Here is a 21,337-nt window from a genome sequence, read left to right on the forward strand (position 1 = left end):
AGGAAGCTTTGGCATCCAGTCCAGTGCACCAGATCAATGGTTTGGGAACAATAAGTCAAAAATATTGTACATATATTTTCTCACCAAAAATAATCCTGTGTACACTGTGTGACCGTACCTTTTGTAGTTGATTGATCTCCTTCTGCTTGGTGTGAAGGGCCGCCAAGGCGTGCTCATGCTCTGTCTGCAACTGCTGCTTCAGCTGGACGGCCTCATGCATAAGCTGAGAAGGATCAGAGAAAGGGAGGGGAGGGCAGAAGGAAATTAAAACCAGATGGTTTTTGACAATTGTTTCAAAAGAATTGCTGAACCACTCTCTTTCTGCATTAATAGTTATCAAAACCAATATAGTTGAAACTAATTACAGGATCTTCCTTGGGGCTGAAGGAGAGATTCTCAACCTTCTCCTCCTGTTCACATCCAAGAAAGGCTGGAAGGCCTGACAGGGTTCACTCTGCAATGGGACACCGACTTCTCTGGTATAATCTACAGAAATCAAAATAGGTCTAATCCATTCAGATTAGAATATTAGACAACAGTGTGGCTGCTCTGATTTACCACCAAAAAGAGCTTAAGTTAATCAAATATTTTCTGGCACTGAGAGATCTGTATAAACCATAAAGGACTGGATTACTCGGGGAGGGAAAAGATAAAACTCTTATGAATGGCTCAGCAGAGTATCCAAGTACAACGAGAAGAAATTTCAACTGGCATTTTATGTTACTTGTTAAATCTACCCGAGAATCAGGTTGATTATGAAACTTTTCACTTGACAAACTGTTATTGTAGCATGTCACACCATTCCAGATGTTTCTCCCTATCCTGCTGTGGTAGCCTGATAGCACCTCTGAGTACCACATACTAAACCAAACCATGAAAAAGAGGGGCTGCATGAGGCTAGACGAGGTCAATCATAGCACTTCCATGTCTGTGCGCTTTGTAAAACGCAACATAAAGCAGCCATCTTCTTAATTGTGATTGCTGGAAGTCAGATAAAACAGCTGGCTTGACTGTGAACAACCAGTGTGAAAATGTTCCCATTAACAACCAAAAAGATCAGCAACTGACACGTTAAATCTTCTTTTTTTTTTTTTTTTTTTAAGATCACATTTCACACGTCATTTGCAGTGCGACTAAAGCATAAATAAAGCATAAATAAAAGGAATTAAGTAGGGCTGGCTTTTTACTGTCTGCGGTCTATATCTGGAGCTTTCGTTTCACTCCACACTTACTCAGACGAAGCTGTCACACACAGCGATCGGCCAAATTAGCCGAGTCATGACTATACAGTATCCATCCACAGAGTCACCGGCTGCCTCTTCCTCCAGACAAGGAAAAAATTAAGGGCACCACATTTTTTTTTTTTTTTTTTTTTTTTTAGGGTTTAAGAAGAAAATGGGACTTAGAAGGAAATATTTGACATTTATAATTTTTCCCCCTGTGTTGTCTCTCCATGGAGGGGGAAAAAGAGAAAAGCTTCTTTACCTCCTGGAGTGGCTTGGAAGTGTCCTGAGCAGGCAGCCGCTGCTTAGCATAATCAGGGAGAAGCTCTAAGCTGCAGAGGAGCGAAGTGGCAGAGAGCCTGTCACTACAGCCTCACTGAAACTACTCTTTTTTAGCCCTTACACATTCCAAGTGATGGCCGCAACTATATTTCTTGCATTCTAAGATCTTGCACTCGATGAGGACCATCTTAAAACCCCATGCTTTGTTTGCTGATTTCCCTCTTTAGCAGGTTTGCTGCAGCAGTCCGATGCTAACCTTTACTTCAAAACAGGAGTGAGGGAAACATGAACTGGGAGGAAAGGGCAAGCGGAAAAGGGCAACTGAGGTCGCGTAGAAGTTGTGGATTTGAAACATGACTGGGATGTGACTCCTCCTGTGTGTCGCTGCCAGACTGAGGTGTGACTCTGTGAAAGTCTGATTTAATGAGATTAAAATCAACATCTGACACCTGAAACATGCTGACTTTTAATCTGCTTATGAAGTCTTTAGACTTGACTTGTAATTACAGTCAAAGGCCTCAAAAAGTGACTTGATACTTCATGAGGTTTGTGAGTCAGTGTGTGTTTTCTAAAAAAAAAAAAAAAAAAATCTTTCAAAACAACATAAACACAAGAAGCACAAACCACTGCATGGTGTTCATTACAATGACACACTATGACAAAAACATTTGTAATCAGACTCCATAACTTAAAAATAAGATTGGCAGCACAGTATCGCTGTAGTTTTAACTGAACAACCTAATAAATAAATAAATAAATAAATAAATAGGTCTTTTTTTTTCCTGTCTGCATGTTGTGTCTCCGCCATCACTGTGTTCTCCACCCACATTGCCCCATGTAATTTTCTCTAAATAGTCTCTTTGTCTCTGTAATCAATGCACAATAAGACAGTGACAAACCTTCCTCTGCTGTGTTGGGGAACAGGTCAGTTTTTCTCATGAGGGCACATTTCTCTTTCGAATATCCTGACAAACAGACGATCAATAGGAGATGCGGGGAGGCGAGGATTTGTAATGAGAGTGTCTCTCGCAGTGCAGTTAGACTGTGTCTGATGACTACTGGCAGACGAGAACACGATAAAGGAGGGAGAGGGGAAAAATAAGAGCTTCTCTATGAAAGCAGTGAAATTCCACTTCATGTGTTGCATCAGTTTCCTTCTAAACTCTTCTCGGAAAAACAAACACATGGCAGGACGGGAATGTTTCCAAATAAGAAAGCTGAGCCTGAAAGATTTCCAAATGTTATGAAAAGTGAGAGCCAAATAAGACCGCTGAAGTGATGAAATAATAAGAGTGAAGACGGAAATGTGGGAGACAAGCAGCGAGATAGCCAGTGAAAAGGCTGACAGATGGACTTAATGATGATGTTGGGGAAGTAATGAATGGTTTGATCTTGAATCTCCCTAATTTTCTGCTTCATCTGCTCAGATTTGCAACATGAGTTCAGGATTGCCATACAGACACGTAGCTCAGTGGCGTAATCAAGCTGACAATACAATCTATCAATGCAGATATTCAAATCTTGAGTTTTCCAAGTCTGCTATTTGGTGAAAATTCATCTGCACTTGCTGGATTTGTTTGATCAAAACCCCCAAAATTGATTTTGATATTAGTAAATCTGGTACACATGTATTGAACCAAATGAACAATACTGCCAGAGGAATCTGATCGGACATGAAATATTCAACAAGCACGAGAAATAACTGTAAAAGGTCTAAAGGTGCAGTAATTCTGAACAGTAATGAAGTTTGAGTGAGCAAACAGGTGAAACTTCTATTGTGAGTAAAAGGATGTTATTACACTCGACTTACAGCAAAGGTTTCTATGGCTAAGCACCTAAAAGAAATAAAGATAAAGAATAACCACAGTCTTGATACTGACGACAAATGTTCTCTCGCCAAGCCAAAATCCCACGTTGTGGTGTAGAACACGGCAGACCTGCAGCTTTTCAGCGTCTTCCTGTTTCAACTCACCCTAATCTAATGAAAGTGTCATCATGAAGCTGTGCAGAAAGCCTGTTCACAAGCCACTCATTACAATCCAGTGTGTTGGGGCAGAGACACGTTAAAACCACGCAGGACTGCGGACATGACCGTCCACCTCCGTTCTATTATCTAGTGTCTCAGCAGTGGTAATCTACGTTTATAAGATTCTCAGAAATGATGTCTTACTTATTATCCCTGTGACATTTAATTCATGCAGGGCCTCGAGCAGGACAGGATACATCCGGGCTGTATCTCCTCAATCAGCACAAGAAATACAGTACCCGTCACACAGAAATGCAGTTTTATAAAAATGAGACACAACAAAAGATAAACGTGGAAGAATCAGTGTCGTATTTTGCTGTAATGTAAAAAAACAGTTATATACAAGCAACATCACACTGGAGGTCTTGTTGGTCTGAAGTAGATCAAATGCGTAAATCCCACCTTCAGAACCTGTTCCAGGCCGTCAACTCTGCCTTGAAGTCTCTGTCTCTGCTGCTGGGCCGCGTCTCTCTCCTGGCTCACTACAGCAAAGGTCTGTCTCAGCTGCTCATAGTCACCTCTCACCTGCATCCAGTCCAAAAATATGGGACAACAAAGAGGGGGAAAAGTTTAAGTAGATGGTTAGAGGTTTTAACAGCTTTTGTTGGAGCAAGTTTTAAGAAAAAGGGGCAAAAACAACAAAGTGAAAAACACTTTAATTTCCTCTTGTTTTACTTGAAGCCTCATAAATATGCAATATTTATGAGGTTTGTTTGCAGCGAAGACCGACTGTTTTACATTTATGAAGCGAGACTATTTCTTTTTTTTTCCATTTTCTTTTAGTCGGAGGGTTGATTGAGAGTTCACAATCTGAGGAGAGAAATTAATCAGCACATTTCCATCCAGCCGTGATGGGACAGGCCTGCTGACTGGAGCATTCTGCCTCCCGTTCCTTCATCAGTCAGAGGCCTTGAGCTAAGCTGGTTCCTCTGAAGGAGGCCTCAAAGGAGGCGCGCCCGACCATCCTTCAGTCCTGCACCCATCGTCTCATTAATTAGCAAAACAGATGAGGGCGCGATAGATAAGCTCGCTCGCTCAAAGTGCACAAAAACGTCCTCGCTGCAAAGAAAATGAGAAGATTCATAATTTGGAATTCACGTCTGGAGCTGAAGTCAGAACTGTTTGTACAGTCTGAAGTATCAACACTATCATGTGGAACAAAGCAATAAACAGCACAGATGTCAGGGGATATGCGCTTCGCTGATTATTTCTTTGCCTCTTGGCTAAAGAAACATGTCTGTGTTGGAAAGCCTGTAACATTTATAAGGGACAAGCATTTGTGGGATGAGCAGTCAATACTTGACATCTCTCTGCATTAAGAATTCCTCAATGGCAGCCCTTATTTTTTTCCATTGAAGGTGAGGTTGCAGTCAGCACACACTTCTCTGTGTGTTCATCACAGATCATTAACCTTTTTAACGGCTATCGGAGTGAAAATCTGGCCTTCTCTTTCACTTCACTTTCCTCGACATGCTAAGGCTGAAGTGCACATGTTGCCAGCACCAGTGCAAACCAACCGAGTGGTGAAGAGAAACCATGGCAAGCCTCCTGAAGCTCAGGAAGACTGGCTTAGTGTGGTAGAAAACTAATTTCTGGACTATCATCTTCATAGATGATAGATCCCCCTTCAGCTGGCCCTCAGTTTATAGATAACACAATCTGATCTGCTGTATCCACATCCACCTCAAACACAAGCTTCTGATTCTTGGAACAGACATCTTTTGAGTATCGTATCAAGGCTGAAGCTCACACGTTCTTAGGACCAAGTGGTAATAGGCTAATCACTTTATCAGCACCTGTGGGTCTTTGAACAAGAAGAACAGACTCAGACAGAAGATTGTACAGAAGATTTGGCAAAATATTTGATAAGCAGAACAACTAACTTACTGGACAAAGCAGAGATAAGATGAATTTCCATCAATAGAGGATTGAAATCAAACAAAGATAATTCTTCACGTTTTGTGCTCAGGTTAATCATATTCATAATTCAATGAAATTATGACAATACTGTATTATTTGTCAGTGGAAAGTGTCTCAGTAGTTTCATGCTTAAGCAATCAGAGCTCCCCAGACTTTCTAGAGACCGCCTCAGTGAATGAAAAACTACAATATTTTGTATTTGATGAAAAAGTTTGATGAAAATGTGTTTTTGTTGGCTGGTTGATTCAGAGAATGAACAGTTTTAAGGAAAAGTCAGAGTTATAAATGTTTAAACCTAGCTCAACCTCACGTACAAACGCTGCACATGTGATGCACCCATGTATTTTTTTAGAATGAAATACTAAAGCTTTGTTCTGTAGTGGCTGTATCACAGTTAAAACACATAAAGATGCCAAAATATAGCATGTCAGCTCGACAGAGCAACAAATTACACGTTTGAATGAGATTGGAGCATCTGATGGATCACACAGTATTTTCATTCATGACTTTCAGGTTGAAGGCTGGAAAGCAGATAATAGTTATCCATCATTATATTGCAAATTGACTGAAAAATGAAAATCCTTCATTAGTCCCAAAGGGGGAAATTTACAATGTATAGGAAATAATGTCATAGCATTTTTTAGGGAATTCAAAAAACTTTCCTAAACCTAAGTATGTATTTTTGTTTTATTTAAATCTAATCAAGCTGCAAAGATATAAGAAGCAAGTAAACATGCTTGCTGCATTAATGGTGACGAAAGTTAATGACACCATAGAATAGAATAGAATAGAATAGAATAGAATAGAATAGAATAGAATAGAAATATTTAATCAGTAATCCAAAATTCTGAAAAGCGTTTTTCCAAAAAGTGTAATAATTTACAGAGGGACTGAGGGACATTGTTCAGGAGACAAAATGTTTGGTTATCTCTTGTGCCATTTTTATTCTAGATCATATTGAAAATGAATGGGAATCGTTTTTTCATTTTTACATAACGATGTGTTAATGTTTTAATCAGAATCAGAAGAATTGTCTTTATTGTCATCGCAACAGGTTACCGAAGTTACAAGTGCAACGAAATTGCATGGGTTTTTAAGACGCCCAGGCAGCCAATTACGGCGCTCCGTCTTATGTAGTCAAAAAGTTTCTTCATATAGCTACTACTTGGCTCAAAGATATCATCATCATGACCCCGATTGGAAATTAACTGAACTGAGAAGGATGGTTGGGCATCTTTTCCCAAGCTCTGTCTGAGTCGACTGATTCACAAGATGCATTACGCACTGCCAGAGCCAAGGGATATAAATTAAACTTCACAAACAGTGATCCAGTGATTGAAGCACATTAGTGTTTACATTTCTCTTTTAAAAGTAAACATTTTCTCATTATGATCAGCAGAGTGGAGCTTTGGTCAAATGAGTACAATTTATTTTCTGTGATTACTTTCCTAATTATATCACCACTGTCATGTTTTTCTTTTCTTTATCCCTTTGTTTGTCACTGTCTGTCAGCTTCTGTTGTTTCTCTTTTACATTTGCTCATTCGCTCTGTATGTACAGTCCAAAACACCCTGCCTGTGCCTTTGCCACGATTGCCCTTCCAAGCCAGTCCCATTCATTCATACTGTAAATCTGGCACCACTGGACAATATCTTGTCCCACTTTCTTCTCATCTCTGTGCCCACCTTGTCACTGCACAGATGGCATTTTTTATTTATTTATTTATTTATTAAAAAAAATTTGTGGCACTATGCAGCAAAAGCTCCAAGCACAGTCCCTGGACACATGTCAAATCTGCCCCCTCTCTGAAAGCCACTATTAGCGCCAGAGCAGCTAATGGCCTACCATCACAGACGGTCACTGTCTCTCCTTCTGGGCATGTGTGTGGGTGTGCGCGCGCGTGTGTGTGTTCATTTTTACGTATGCAAGTGTGAAGACTTGGCAAATCGCCCACAAAACAGACAATTGGAGAGTGAAATATCAAGGCAATGTAGACTGTGTATATAAAATATAAGATTTGATTTTATTACCACATAGATCCGAGATCTCATGATAAATACGAGCGGGAAGTACCATACTATCATCACTGCTGCACGCGTATTGATCTCTAGAGAGATGGATCACAAACTCATACATATGGTGACCCATTTATAAGATTTAGTGTTTGCGATGCTCCTGCACCACTGCAAAATAAAATGGATTCCACGATGTACTAACATCTGGTAAACCATTGATCATCATCACCTGCGCGTCCTTGCAATACACGAGTGTATGCTGCTACATGTGTGACGGCCCTACCTGGTCATACTTGGATGCCTGCAGGTGGTGGTTGATGAGCTCAAGGTTCAGGCGATTTTTCTCCTGCAGGGCAGCATGGAGCTTTGTTTTCTGAAGAGGAAGAAAAAGAAAACAGTTTGCTGTCTTGCTGAGATATGGTGGACTGTTTTCCACATGTATGCGAGCCACACACACTGACTCCATCCATAACTATTATATAAGCGACAGATGAAAGAGTGGAGTTCGTGGCGGTCCCTCCCTTTATCTGCATTAATGTGTGTGTGTGTGTGTGTGTGTGTGTGTATGTGTGTAGATAAGCTTTTCTCCAAGATGCTGTCTGGGGACAAAACCCACAGCTGCATTCTGTCACCCTCCATTTGGTATGTGGCATTTGGAAACGATAGCGAGGGGGTGAAGCTGAAATAGACAGGAGCACAAGGAGGCAGAGAAGAAGGGACGGGTGGATTAGAGACCATGAGGAAGGAAAACTGGGATGCGGTGGGGGGACAAACAGGAAGGGAGGACGGATTTTAAGGAGAAATCAATATGAATAAAACAAAAATAAACTCCAGAAATATGCCAGAAAACCTCATCAGCTAAAGATGCGATTAAGTTGCAGAGCGTGTAAAAGGATTGAGGAGAGGTGTGTCGCTCCTGTCTGCTCGCTCCACAGACCGGATTCACATTCAGAAGTTGTCATGCCGCTGGTGCTGCAGGTACTCAAGCATTACATAATTACGCCAGACTCAAACTAGGCCAGTGCTCTCCTCCTATCGCAGCTCCGAGCATTCAAGAGTGATTTTACTGCGACTGGTCATATCCTGGCACATAATACCACTTCATGCTGGTGCGCTGAGCTCAGGCTGACGATTGTCGTTCTCAGCATGGCGTCATTAAAATGCGGATAAGTTATTTATAATAGCAGTCAGCTCCTTATTTTAATCAGCTCTGCCTTAAAAGAAAAGCCTTAAAATGAAAAAAAAAAAAAAAAAACAGAGTCGCTGTTCTTACATCAATGATGAGAAAATCAGGATGAATCAGCCAAGTGAACCTATATGCTACTGAGGTAGGAATATTGTCGACAATAAAAAAAAAAAATCTCTCCTTTGTTGCTTTCTAAGCTTGTTCTGTATTTGCTAAAGTTGGTATAAGTTTGAGTTAATGAGATGTGCTCACAAACCCATTGGATTTATATCTGGTTAGCAGTGCCTTAATTGCACTGAAGGAACACTCAGAGGTTAAAGTCACTTTTGTTTCGACCTGAAAACATCAGCATTCTCACCCACGACAAAACTGAAAGACAGCAAACTCCGCCATATCAACGGGTTAGTGGGCTATTTGCAAAAATAAAGATACCTCAGAATGTTTTTCTGTGCAAGACAGGTGCTCATGCTAAAGCATCAATATTTACGCTGTGCACACAAATGTTAGGTAATGTGATTATTGTCATCATTCATTTCTGTTTCTACACATCACTGTAATCTGAACCACAGCTGTATAATTGCCTCCACTGAGGCAGTAGCATGCACTCCATTGACTCTGCTGTGCCCTCAGACCCCCTCTTCTCTACTAAAACATCACCGTCAAGCCACAAGTGGAAGACTGCTTCACTCTCACGTGGAAAAATGTTCATTTGATACGGATATTTTGAAGCTTTCACACAGATCATCTGTGATGCCAGCTTTGGTTTCACATGATACTGGATTGAAATAAAAATCTCGATGTGTCCGCAAATGTGCTGCACCTTTACGATTTGCCTGCAATGTGCAGCTTGCCTGACAGAGAGATTTCTGCACCTGCTATTTTGTCAATAGCTGGTATTTGAGCACTGTTTTCATGCTCTTTGTTGCTTGAAGTCCATTTTAGACTTGTAATTCTCGAGACATTATTCTAAATTATTCAAACATTGCTGTGTGATAATGTGAGACAAGACACCAATCAAATTTAATTTCTAACTGTAGATAGCGTTTCTACATCTGTTCACTAAGATATATGTCACGGGCGGGTTTAATAGTCATGTCAGTTCTTAACAGCACTCAACAGTCAATCCTCAAATAGTGCAGGAATATCATGCAGTTGCCACACATATTAGATGTCAACATTTATAGTGAGTTCACACAGAAGACATGCTCTGTCTCTGTGTGTCTCACATTTACACTAAGCAGCTGAACCCAGCATGGTGCTGATGTTCTACAACTCATGCAAGATGGCAAAAAATAAAAAAATAAAAAAATTTTTTTGGGTCTCGGTCTCGGCCTGGAGCTGAACCGGCCTTGGTCATGACTTGGTCTGTTTTGGACTTGTCTTGGTCTTGTGACTCTCTGGTCTTGGTAGTGTGTTGGTCTCGGTTTTCGACGGTCTTGACTGCAAGTCTAATCCATTTTAATTTTAACTGAATCACTTTCATTAGATATCATCTTTTCTTCAGCTCCTTTCACGTTCAGGTCAGATAGTTTATTCAAATAAGCAGCATATTTGTTTTTCCCAGATGCACAAAAAATGAATGAATCAATAAATCTAAAAAAAGAAGAAGAAGCAAAAAGAAAAGTGAGAAAACACATACAATTAATAAAACCTAGTAAATAAATTCTCTAAGAATAATGCATTAGGTCTAAAATGGGTTTGGGTGTGTGTTAAACGCAGTGATGTAAAGTATAGGAGGAAGGCTTTTTGAGTAAACTAAATGCAGCATCCAGAGAGAGAAACACACTTTGAGGAGAAAAATATGAATCTTGTGTTGTTTTCTTTGGACTTAGAAGAGCTGCGCTCTGTAAACAGTTATAACTCTGAGATAATAAATGCAATATGAGTTCTTGAACCTGGCTGCTATATACTCAAGTAAAAAAAAAAAAAAATCTGAGCTTTGTATGTCACCATCTGCACAAGACAAGATTGTGCAGCCCAGGGGTTTATGATTAAATTTATCAGCCCACATCGAGGAAGTCAATAAACCCTGGCCTGAGTGGAGAAGAGAGAAAACCAGACGGGGTTGGGGGTTGGGGGGGGGGGGCAGCCAGATTCATTCATCTCTTTGTGTGCACAGCCAGGGATGTCGCAGTGAGACGCTATCAAACCAAGACAGAGATACAGAACAGACAAGGACAGGAAGACGCAGAGGCTGGTGAGCAAGTTCACTCGCTGCTTTTATTGTGTAACTCCGTCGTCACGTAACATCTCTGCAGACGAGAGATTTTTCAGAACCACACCTCGCAACAGTGGCGCCCACAAACCGCCGCCGTCCGCTAATTAAGCGGACGCGGCACATCATGAGGTGTCAGATGCAGTCGTCCTCTGCGAAGACACCTCGGGACAAATCGGGTTTACGCCACATGAGGGCAGGGCAGCGGGGGATGGAAGGGACGGGAAGATAACAAGAAACACAGATGTGATGGGAAGAAAATTGACGGTCCGAGCCGCCTCAGAGGTCAATCAGGTCTCTGACAGCCACTAATCAAACTTTATTTTACTCACTGTTTGTTTTCCTCTTAGGCAAAGAAAAAAAAAAAAAGAAAAGAAAGAAACTTTGCAGAGCATTTGAGACTGTTGAAGCATGAAAACAAAAATAGGAAAAACAAAGAAACAGAGAAAGGGAAGGGATGACCTTTTATGGGCTTCTTTTTTTTTTTTTATGGGCCTCGGGAATGATGTCTGCCTCTCCACTTCCTCCCACTTCCAGTGAATCACACATTCACAGCTCCACTAAACACTCCACAACATCTTGTAAACTCAGTGCTATGCCGCGAAGCCAAGGGACACACACATTTCGGTGCCAATTTAAACCTTCAATATGCACAAATAAACAGAGAAATCTGGTCCTCAGATAAAAAAAGGAAGATGCTAATTGGTCCCTCTCTTAAGGATAAACAACACTAGCAGGGAATTAACAGCGCTACAAGGACATCTGTGCAAAGATGCGTGTTTGAGTGAAAACGTGACATGCATGTGTTCATGTGTGAATCCATGCATATCTGTGAAATGTGAGACCCATATGTCCATGCAAAGTGAGTGGGCAGGCCGAGGAAGAGACCTTAATGCCCCGAATGACTAATTCAATCTAACTTCTTTCTTACTTCCGCTTCCTCTAACTGTGTCTCTCCTTGCACAACTACACACACACACACATACACATACACACACCCACAGAGAGCCTCTCCCTTCCATCACCACCATGATTATCATTCTCTTCCTAAACCCACTAATTTAGCTGGCGGGCCCTCTCTGCTCGCTGTGGTCAGTCAGCAGTCAGATCAGCCTGTGCATCCTTATGAGTGACTCATGTCTCTGCATGAATCAAAGTGACTCTTAGTTTACAGATTTCTAGGCTTCATTGATGCATGGACCACACTAATTTTATTTTCTTATTTTGTAATTATTATCTTTACAGTACCCTCATGTCATGGCAAAAAAAAAAACAAAAAAAAAAAAAAACAAAACAGGTGATTGATTTAAAAGAGTCTGAATTGTTTTACAACAACTTTATAAAGACCTTGTACATTTTTATGGATAAATCTTAACAAAGAAAAAAAATAAATAAAAGGAGCAGATTGAGCTTAAAATCAATATTTATATTCTTAAAAGACAAATGAAGATCTGAATTTCCTAAAATTTAAAATGGCAAAATGATCTAAAATTAAAACATTTCAGTGTAATTCTTTATAATTATTTTTGTTTTGTTTTGTTTCCTTATGGAGCCCAACATCTACCAAACTGTGCTCCTCAAGCTGGCGGCATGTGATCGTCGAGTCAATAGTTTCTCTCTCAACACATGAGAGATGCAGCCTTGGTCTATATGGATTTTAAAATACATTAATATGGCGTGTTTTGTCTGGTCTGCTGGTGAAGTAGCTCAAATCACCGTTGCAGGGAGATCGATCCAGTAGAAGAGGGGATGCGTCGACCAACGCGGAGATTTTATTCCCCAGCAAATCGCAAACTGCTACCTGCTCCACTGAGCTGAGTGACCGCTGGATCTGGGTGATATCTTTGAGCAGCATGCGGTTCGGTCGCGTCACGACTCCTGCTGCCCCTGATGTAAACCAACGACTGGAAAAGTTTCCACACGGGTGACATGAAGGTGTGAGATTAGATGTAATTGCAGGATGTGAGGGATAGGGCAGGTTCCTTTGACCCATGTTTTTTTTTTTTTTTTTTTTTTTGGGGTTCACTTCAAAACTGTTCCAGCCTCAATAAGCATGTAATTGAAAATAATTTCTATGAATGCACACACTTGGGGAACATCTTCAAACTGGGTTAAATACAAATGGGAAAATCTGAATGTAATTGCTGACAGGACAGTTTGGTTTGATCTAATGCAAATAAAACCCTGTTCACATTCCTGCGCGTAGCTCAAGATTTCATTCTAACTAGGCTGGCTTTGAAACCCATTATTTTAATTAAATTTTATTTAAGGACTGTTAATTCTGTCAAACTCTGAGTTTGTGGAACATGAATGAAAAAAAATCCATTAATAAAAATTAATTGCAACAGTCAAATGTTTTTCTTGGCTCACCAAAAGAGGATTACATGGAGAGGATCTTACGTCTCCCCAGTTCAAAAGGTTTGGGATAATAATAGGAATATGAAATACGGCATTGTGATATTTAACCAAATAGGCTTGTTGCTGATGCAGTCATAATTCTGAGTTGGTGAAAAATGAAATCTCGAATGCAGAGATTTGCAGGATGGGTAATGCGTTTCTTATGGGTGGGGGGTTGTTACTAATTAGGTGTCACATAGGAAACACTTTGTCCCACTTAGCTGTGGGAGGACAGATTCAACGTCTGCCGCCTCAAGCCTCAGCAGAAGTAGAGTCACAGAGATGAACCATGCGCTTGGTACAGATAAGTATTGAGGAGGCTCTTCACAGGGAAAATGCAAACTTAACAACTGTATGGAAAAAGTAAAGATAGACTCTTCAGATTTGACACAGAGTATACAATGAGTGAGCGCTCCTTTCCCTTTTTCCAAGACAAGTTAATCTTTCAACATCTGGTGATATCAGACAGTTATTTAGTCATATTCAGTTATAATCCACAACTCATGGGACCATTCATATTTAGCAGTTATATTTATGTTTTCTGGCAGACTATGAGTTTTTGAAGCATGATAAATGGTCTAAGTGCCATGCCTATGAGGATCCCAAATCCTGGAAGTATGAGAGGAAAGAAGGTTAAGGTTTATTTCCCCTGTGGGAATAATAAAAGTAAGCTCAGACTGCTTCAACAAAACAACTTACATCAGATTATGTTGATCTTATTTAAATATTGTGATACTATAAACACATTTGACTCCGCTACGATTGAATTGAGTGGTTTAAAAGCAGGAGTATGTGTTCACACAAGTGTGTGTGTGTGTGTGTGTGTGTGTGTGTGTGTGTGTGTGTGTGTGTGTGCGTGTCAGAGATTGTTCTGCACTTGTGGTTTCAGAGTGGACAAATGGAGTCGGAGCCACGGCTGCAGTATCGCCACCAGCAGCTGCTGCAGGCAAAGTCCGTTTCATGTGTGGAGCCGTCAGCACCACGGACAGCTCCTCCTCCGAGGTCTCACTGCGGCTAATAACTTTTTTCCATAATCTGAGTGAGCAGACTCTTGGAAACTTCAAAAGGGCCAACGTTCCCATCCATCATATAGACACAGTTCCACAATATTCTTCTGCATCAAACTGATGTTCTGTTTTCTTTATTTTTTTTATAATAATTTCACATTAGGTATTATAGACATCTAAAGCTATGAAGCCATGGGTTCGCCAGCAGAGACTGCACATTTGCATGGGCAGGCAAGTAAAAGAAATGACTCATTCTCATGATCCACATTCTGCATGAGTCCACTTATAAACAGTCGGGAGCTGCAATGCCTGAAAACCAAAAAAATCTGTGTGCTTATAGTTCAGACATGATACCTTTACAGTATAATGAAAACAAAGAACACTGAAAGATCTAAAAAGTACACACACTGGGCTTCAGAATTTCTGCTCACATCCACAAACCGTTCTTTAATTAACATAAAAAAAAAAAACACCAGAGAGCACCACATGATCATTTCTAGATATCCATGTGCTTCAAAACAGTCTCCTATTAATTACTAGATCTTTATATTTGTGGGAAAAAGAAACTCCAATGATCCACAGATCTAATTATCTTCAAACACTCTTTTTTCTAAGTTCTGGTCTCGGGAGCTGGAGCGCGTCCCATTAACACTGGGTAAAGGACAAGATACAAGCTGGGCAGGTTAACAGTCCATCGCACAGGCTAACAGAGGGAGAGGGCCAGTCACTATATATAGAGTCACCAAATTAACCCAACAAGCATGGCTTTTATGGGAGGAAGCTGATGTGCCAGAAAAGAGCCAAGGCACTGACAGTGACAACCTGCAAACTGCCCACAGAATCACAAAGAGTTAGAAGAGAACTATTAGTCCACTTATCTTAACTAAAGTAAAAAACATTTCGTGGTATTTTTTGCTTATATTGTTGGTTTGAGTCGATTTTGGTCATTACGGCCTTTCACAAAGAACTATTTTTCATGTTTGGTCCAGACATAAAAATGATAAAACTATTACAATGAAAGTAGGGGCATATATTCAGTGAATACATGATGCTTTTTTACAGAAATATTTAATCTGAAAACAGAATGAATTGTACTGTGAGAAGTTCAGGAAGTCAAAAACCTGTGAAGCCCCCCCCCCCCCCCCCCCCCCCCCCCCCCAACACACATAAAAAATTGTTGATTTAATGTTTGTCAGATGACCTCGTCAAAAAGTAATCATTTTCAAGAAATTAAGATATATCAGAGTTAAGCACAATCTTCAGAGTGCTGTTCATCTCTGACCAAAAGAGTTTAATCACAGATCAATTCCAGAATATATGCCAGGGGTTGATTGTCTCCAATGACTTTGATTACACAACTGTTAATGTAATCTGTTTGTCTCCAGTTCTTTGGTTGAAGAGTTTGCTCGCAGCACTGCACCTGCCCTCATGTAAAGTTGCATGGTGAGAGAGAAAGAACAAAAAAAAAAAAGTCATCATGATTCAAACCATTCTCAAGTGATGTATGCCTTTAAACAGAGAAGGGAAACCATGAAAATCACCCAAAACCTGTTCTCGGAGGATTGATCAGATTTGGCAGGGTCAACATTTTTTCCTACAACAGTATGTTAATTGTAGAGATGATGTGCTAACAAGTTAATACATGCTAATCATGATTCTAAACATACACCCATTGTTTGCCTTGACTCATATCTTGTCTAGTTTTTTTATAACTACTGTTTACTATCATTGTAGCACGTTGTGCACATGATGTGAAAAGCCTTCATACAGCTTCAGTGAGAAAAAAAATTCAGATTTAGCAACCTTTTGAAGTAAAAAAAATATGATTTCACAAATTTCAAACATTGGTACTTGTGTCCTCCACTTATCCTTGCATCCCTGTAATAAACACCTCAGAGTATAAATACAGTTTTTAACAAGCTCTCTATAAATGTTGAATTTCATCGATGTACGTTAGACTTCCTGCTGAGTTGGCGCATGCTGCATTAGTTACAAATGTAGCTGCAATCAATTTAAAAAAGAAAAATCTCCTTGAAATACAAATTGAGGCTGTGATGTGATCATACAATGCAGATTACAAAACACTTAGCAGCAGCTTGATGTTTTCCAGAGAGAACTCACTTTCAAGGTTGGCTATAACTTTGAGACTTGTGTATATTAATGCTGTATGTCCCCACTTAAGGAATTGGTTATGGAAAGGAGGGACATTTTGGAGGATTTATTGTGTGCATTAGTGAGGTCTCCACTGCAGCAGGATAAAAAGACGATGCGTAACACACGGAGGGTTTGTCCTCTGAAGGGCTTTGTAGGTGTTTGCCTTTTCACAAGAGAAGGTGCGACTTGAATCCCACTTGATCTTCAGCCAAACATGAGCTTCTTTGGCAGACTGTGCTAAGTCTGGAGAGCATTCCGAGATAAATCATTTATAATGCTGTTAATACTGTGCATCGCCTTTGGTTTACAACACAGGCATGACACTAAAGCAAGCGCTTTGCAAAAGCTGAGCAGTATACTTAAAAACAGCGATTAGCTGCAACCTTTAAGCCAAGACCTGTTCCTGTGTTTCAATTCATTTTGAATAACTGCCCTTCAGGCAAAGACTGCAACCTTTTGCACAACTCTCCATTTTTCTCTGTGCTTATGATGAGTTCATGGTGCCTGTTACCAAAATGTCAACCTTAGATTATGCATCAACATGCTGTTGATAAAATGCCCTTTTGCATGGGACATTTTCTTTTCCCCCCTCAGGGTTATACCTTTAACACAACCTGTTTAGCTTAGTGTTTCTCTGCACTCCTTGTTTACCCAACCTATCTAAACTCAAGTTAACCCAGAACACAGCTGCTAGGCCCCACAGACAACACCACACCTGTAGCTTCACTTCACCGGCTGCCACCACACGCCAACATCCACAAAAACACACCTATTTAAATTAAATTAACACTTTTCTGTCTGTGTTTCATTTTCTACTGACGTTTTATATCTTTTACTGACTACACCTTTAAATTTCATACGAAACACATTATTTTAAAATGTGCTCAATAAATAAAGCTTAGAATGATGAGAACTGACATGTCCACACATAAAACACTGGTGATCTAGTTTTATAGTTGGTTATCTACATCAGTGCGTGTGTGCAGATGTGAGCACGTCACATTTGTGCAAGCTATGAGGCCGTTTACACTCTTGTGTAAACTGTGGACGCAGATGGCAGCGGCTACTACCGATACAGTGACGCATGACTTGAAATCTGTCTTGGTGTGCGTGCGAGCCTGAATGAGTTGCATAACTAGCATCTCCAGGCATATATTAGCTTTAAGCTTGTCTGCACCCACGGCATGTTCCAGACATTTGGTCTAAATCCCAGCCATTCAAAATCTTTTCCAGAAACAAATCCGTGCCACCTCACACAATCGACAGACACTCCAATCCAGGTTAATTCTTGCAACAGACCATAAACACGTTGAGGGAACCCCCTGTTGTTGTGGATATGTAAACAAAACTTTGGAAAAAAAAAAAAAATGTCTGAGCTGAAACCGATGACTCAATCCTGCAGATTTAATAATGTGGAAGAAGTAGAGCTTGAATGGAAGCCCTGCCCACGCAGTCACTAACGTTTAATATTAATGGAGTCTCAAGCTCAAAAAGTCTGTGTCAGGATACTGTAGCAGCCAAAATTTTATGCGGATACAAAATCTTCTTACAGGGAAGGAATCTCTGTACAGTCTTTTGTGTTAAGTAAAAGCCCATACTCAGGATTTTACCCAGAATGAAGTGTGCAAAGACTGAAGTCTGTGTGCAAATAAAGAGCCTTCTGGGATGTGTAGATTGAAGATTTGTTCACTTCTCAGGCAAAAAGCTGAAGTTTTGTTCAAACAGCCCTCCGACATCCTGTTTGTATGCATGTGTGTGTACACATGTGGACAGTTGGGCTTGCCTGTGACAGACCGGGAGACAGCGCAGAGCGGTATGAGGGAGCAGGCGGAGGAGAGGCAGGGAGAGGCCAGCGCGACCGTCAGGAGGGATTAACTTCTCCTCCACGTAGCACACATCCTCATTCATGTCACTGTTCACCCTCCTGTGTTGCTCTTCTCTTTATTTTCAAACCTCAATATTTGCACCTGTGTGTGTGTGTGTGCCGTGCACCTCTGTAGTGTCTGCTGTTGATTCAGTAACAGAGAGGTGTAGAAAGCCACATGTTAAACACTTTTCTCCCCTTTTCATTCTACTAAAGAACCATTTTCTGAGTCACTGGTATGCCTACTTTTTGTAGCTATCCCAACATAGAGTTAGCCATCGTCACTACATTGGTCATGAAACAATAATTCTTACTTTTCTCCATGTGTATTGAGAGATGATTTACAATGGAGTGTAACAAACCTTGTAGGTTTGCATAATTCATTTTCATCATGTTCACCTTGGAGATCGGTGGAAAATTTAAATCAAAGTCCAGCTTTGTGCCTATTGTTTCTTGCATTTAACACGAGCTTCAAACTCGAAAAAATGCTATCCAGTGGTGTAGTGGTTAACACTCCTACCTCACAGTAGAGAACATTCCTGGTTTAAGCCCTTCCTTGTGGGCTTTTCTGTGAAGGGTTTGTGTGCATCTCTTATACATGTGTGGGTATTCTGTACTCTCATCTCCTCCCACAGATGAAAAACATAAATTTGAGGTTTAATAGAGAGTATAAATTGCCTGCACTTGTGAGCCGCAACCCTAAGTGAGTTAAAGTGGCACGGATAAGGCCAGAAAATAATCAAACAGGGTCCACAAAATCATCAAAAATTCCACAACTTCATTACCAACATTGAAAAGAGACCACAACATCATTTAAAACATAGGAATCTACAGTGACTCTTACAGCCACTCTGCTGGATCTCTTTGTCTTTTGTCCAAAAACAACTAAAAATCAAGTAATGTTCCAACTTATTAAGTTAACTCTGACAGCAAAGATGAGACAAATGAGACAGACCATGACACCACCCACTTTCACAAATAAAGACAAAGAACTGTTGCACGCCTTGATAATTACCTAAAATGCATACATTGGATATATTACATGTCTTGTTATGTAGACATGTCACACAGCATCCTTGGTTTTTCTATGACGGCTAGAGATTTGGTAATAAAAATGCAATTAGAAAATTATTTATTCTAACCTCATTCACATGTAATATCAGAGTTTCTTTCAACCCTCTGTCATCTACCGTTCAGCCTTTATGTAAGGGATTATTCAACAGTTCTTTATTACGAGGAATAACCCCTTGAGATAAGATATCTCGTTTTCGAGGGGATCCTCAGATTCATAACAACATAAAGAGCAGAGAAGCGTAACAAAATACAAGATAGCAAAATTACATATACATATGAAAGGATAAAATATATACACATAAATAATACGAAAAGACAAACAAAACAAAATAAAATAAAAAGTAATAAAAAATAATAAAAAGAGACAATAAGCAAAAACGTAACAGCACACGCACACACATACACACAAACCAGCTCTGAATGTTCACCTCTCTCCACCCATCAAAGTCAGCACAACATAGCCAAACATAGTCAAAACACAACACCACAACAAAAATTTAAATCACATTAACCTTTTCGTTCATGGTCGTACAAAGCAAAGTAATTACAACAAAATGAGAAATCACATGAACAAATTTGTTTATGGTCGTAAAATCAGTAAAAGTCATTTATGGCCGTTCGAGCAAACGAGAAACAATGGAAAGTATTTTGAAGATGTGTTAATAGAGCACTACGGAATGAAGTTCATGAAGTTGTAGAACGAATAGATACAGGAAGATTGTCCCAGTCATTAGGGGCCCGAACACAAAATGCGTGTTTACCTACTTCACGCTTAATTATTGGAACAATAAAGAACATTTGTTCATCCTGTCGTAAGTTATGCTGGGACTTATAGAGCACTAGATATTGCTTTAAATAATAGGGAAAATTAAGCTAAAAACAAAGATCCTGAATGTAAGGGCTGATGCTTACGGTGCAGCCCATCATGTGCGCCTAGAATATGGCAGTTCAGACAAGACTGACAGGATGACAACTTTTTAACATGTTACCCAAATCTTTTTTATGTTTTTCATATGTTGACTATCAAAATCTTCATACTCGATGGCCAAAATGCCAAAATAAGAGTTCAACTGACAAAGTCAGTTGTTCTGAAACACCTAGGATGGTGGTTCAACTCTCATTTCTACCATGGCTATGTGCCCAAGATGTCTTCGGGAAAATGCAGCACCACAATTGTTCTCACTGCATTATACATTACTATCAATGTGTCATTACTAGCATGTGCAATGTGCACTTACTGTATATGACTGACACGCACAAACTAATGCTGAATATGATTTGCGTTATCTCCCAGCTGCTTGAGCAGTTCCAGAGATAGCGAGAAAGTCAATGTGTGCAAATCTTGACTGTCTATATTCGATAGGCCTAAGCTGATCCAGCTGGACCGTATGCAGAGGGACCTTCAGGGAAAACGCAGGCTTCCCTGAAGAATACACATTCCCGGAGGGAAATATTAGGGCACGGGAGTGTACATACTGAAATGTGTGCATGCGTGCCGTGTGCACTCGCTGTACGCAGTGATGGTGAAACTGTGCTCCAATTGACATGGGCAGTAAAGATTAAAGTCGCACTGATGACATAACACATTTGATGTGAACGGGACCTATTGTGTTCCCTCCGGCCACGGAGACGATCAGAGGGCTGGAAAATAAGTTCTGAGGAAGATCAGTGTAATGCTAATGAGGAGCCCAGGAGCTGGTTAAGGATTACATGTGCTTGGATGGACCTTCATGCTCACATAATGCTTGGATGAACCTTCACGTTCAAAACAAGCAAGTGCACAAACACACACAGACAAGGCAGCTCATAAATCCTCAAGTGCACACATATTCATTCACTCACAAACACACACGCACGCACACACACATAGAGCCAGGGACGCACATGCCCCCATGTGTGCACATAATACCCACTGATACACACTCACATGGCCCCCATCTGGAGGAAAACACCGCATAAGTGCTAAATAATTTA

The 21,337-nt window shown here is 40.3% G+C and overlaps 1 protein-coding gene across 6 annotated transcripts in view; it reads right to left on the minus strand.

The window, feature by feature from the left end:
* The window catches only part of rimbp2a (RIMS binding protein 2a), a 68,697-nt gene that overhangs the window by 22,716 nt on the left and 24,644 nt on the right, over nucleotides 1–21,337 (minus strand). For all 6 annotated transcript variants that reach the window (XM_030084355.1, XM_030084354.1, XM_030084358.1 and 3 more), the window contains exons 3-5: nucleotides 7,750–7,839; nucleotides 3,934–4,056; nucleotides 119–223 (exon numbers count right to left, since the gene is read on the minus strand). In XM_030084355.1, the coding sequence (XP_029940215.1) occupies nucleotides 119–223; nucleotides 3,934–4,056; nucleotides 7,750–7,839 (318 nt within the window). The remainder of the gene's footprint in view (nucleotides 1–118; nucleotides 224–3,933; nucleotides 4,057–7,749; nucleotides 7,840–21,337) is intronic.

The sequence above is a fragment of the Salarias fasciatus genome, assembly GCF_902148845.1.
Source record: "Salarias fasciatus chromosome 7 unlocalized genomic scaffold, fSalaFa1.1 super_scaffold_4, whole genome shotgun sequence".
Taxonomy (NCBI): Eukaryota; Metazoa; Chordata; class Actinopteri; order Blenniiformes; family Blenniidae; genus Salarias; species Salarias fasciatus.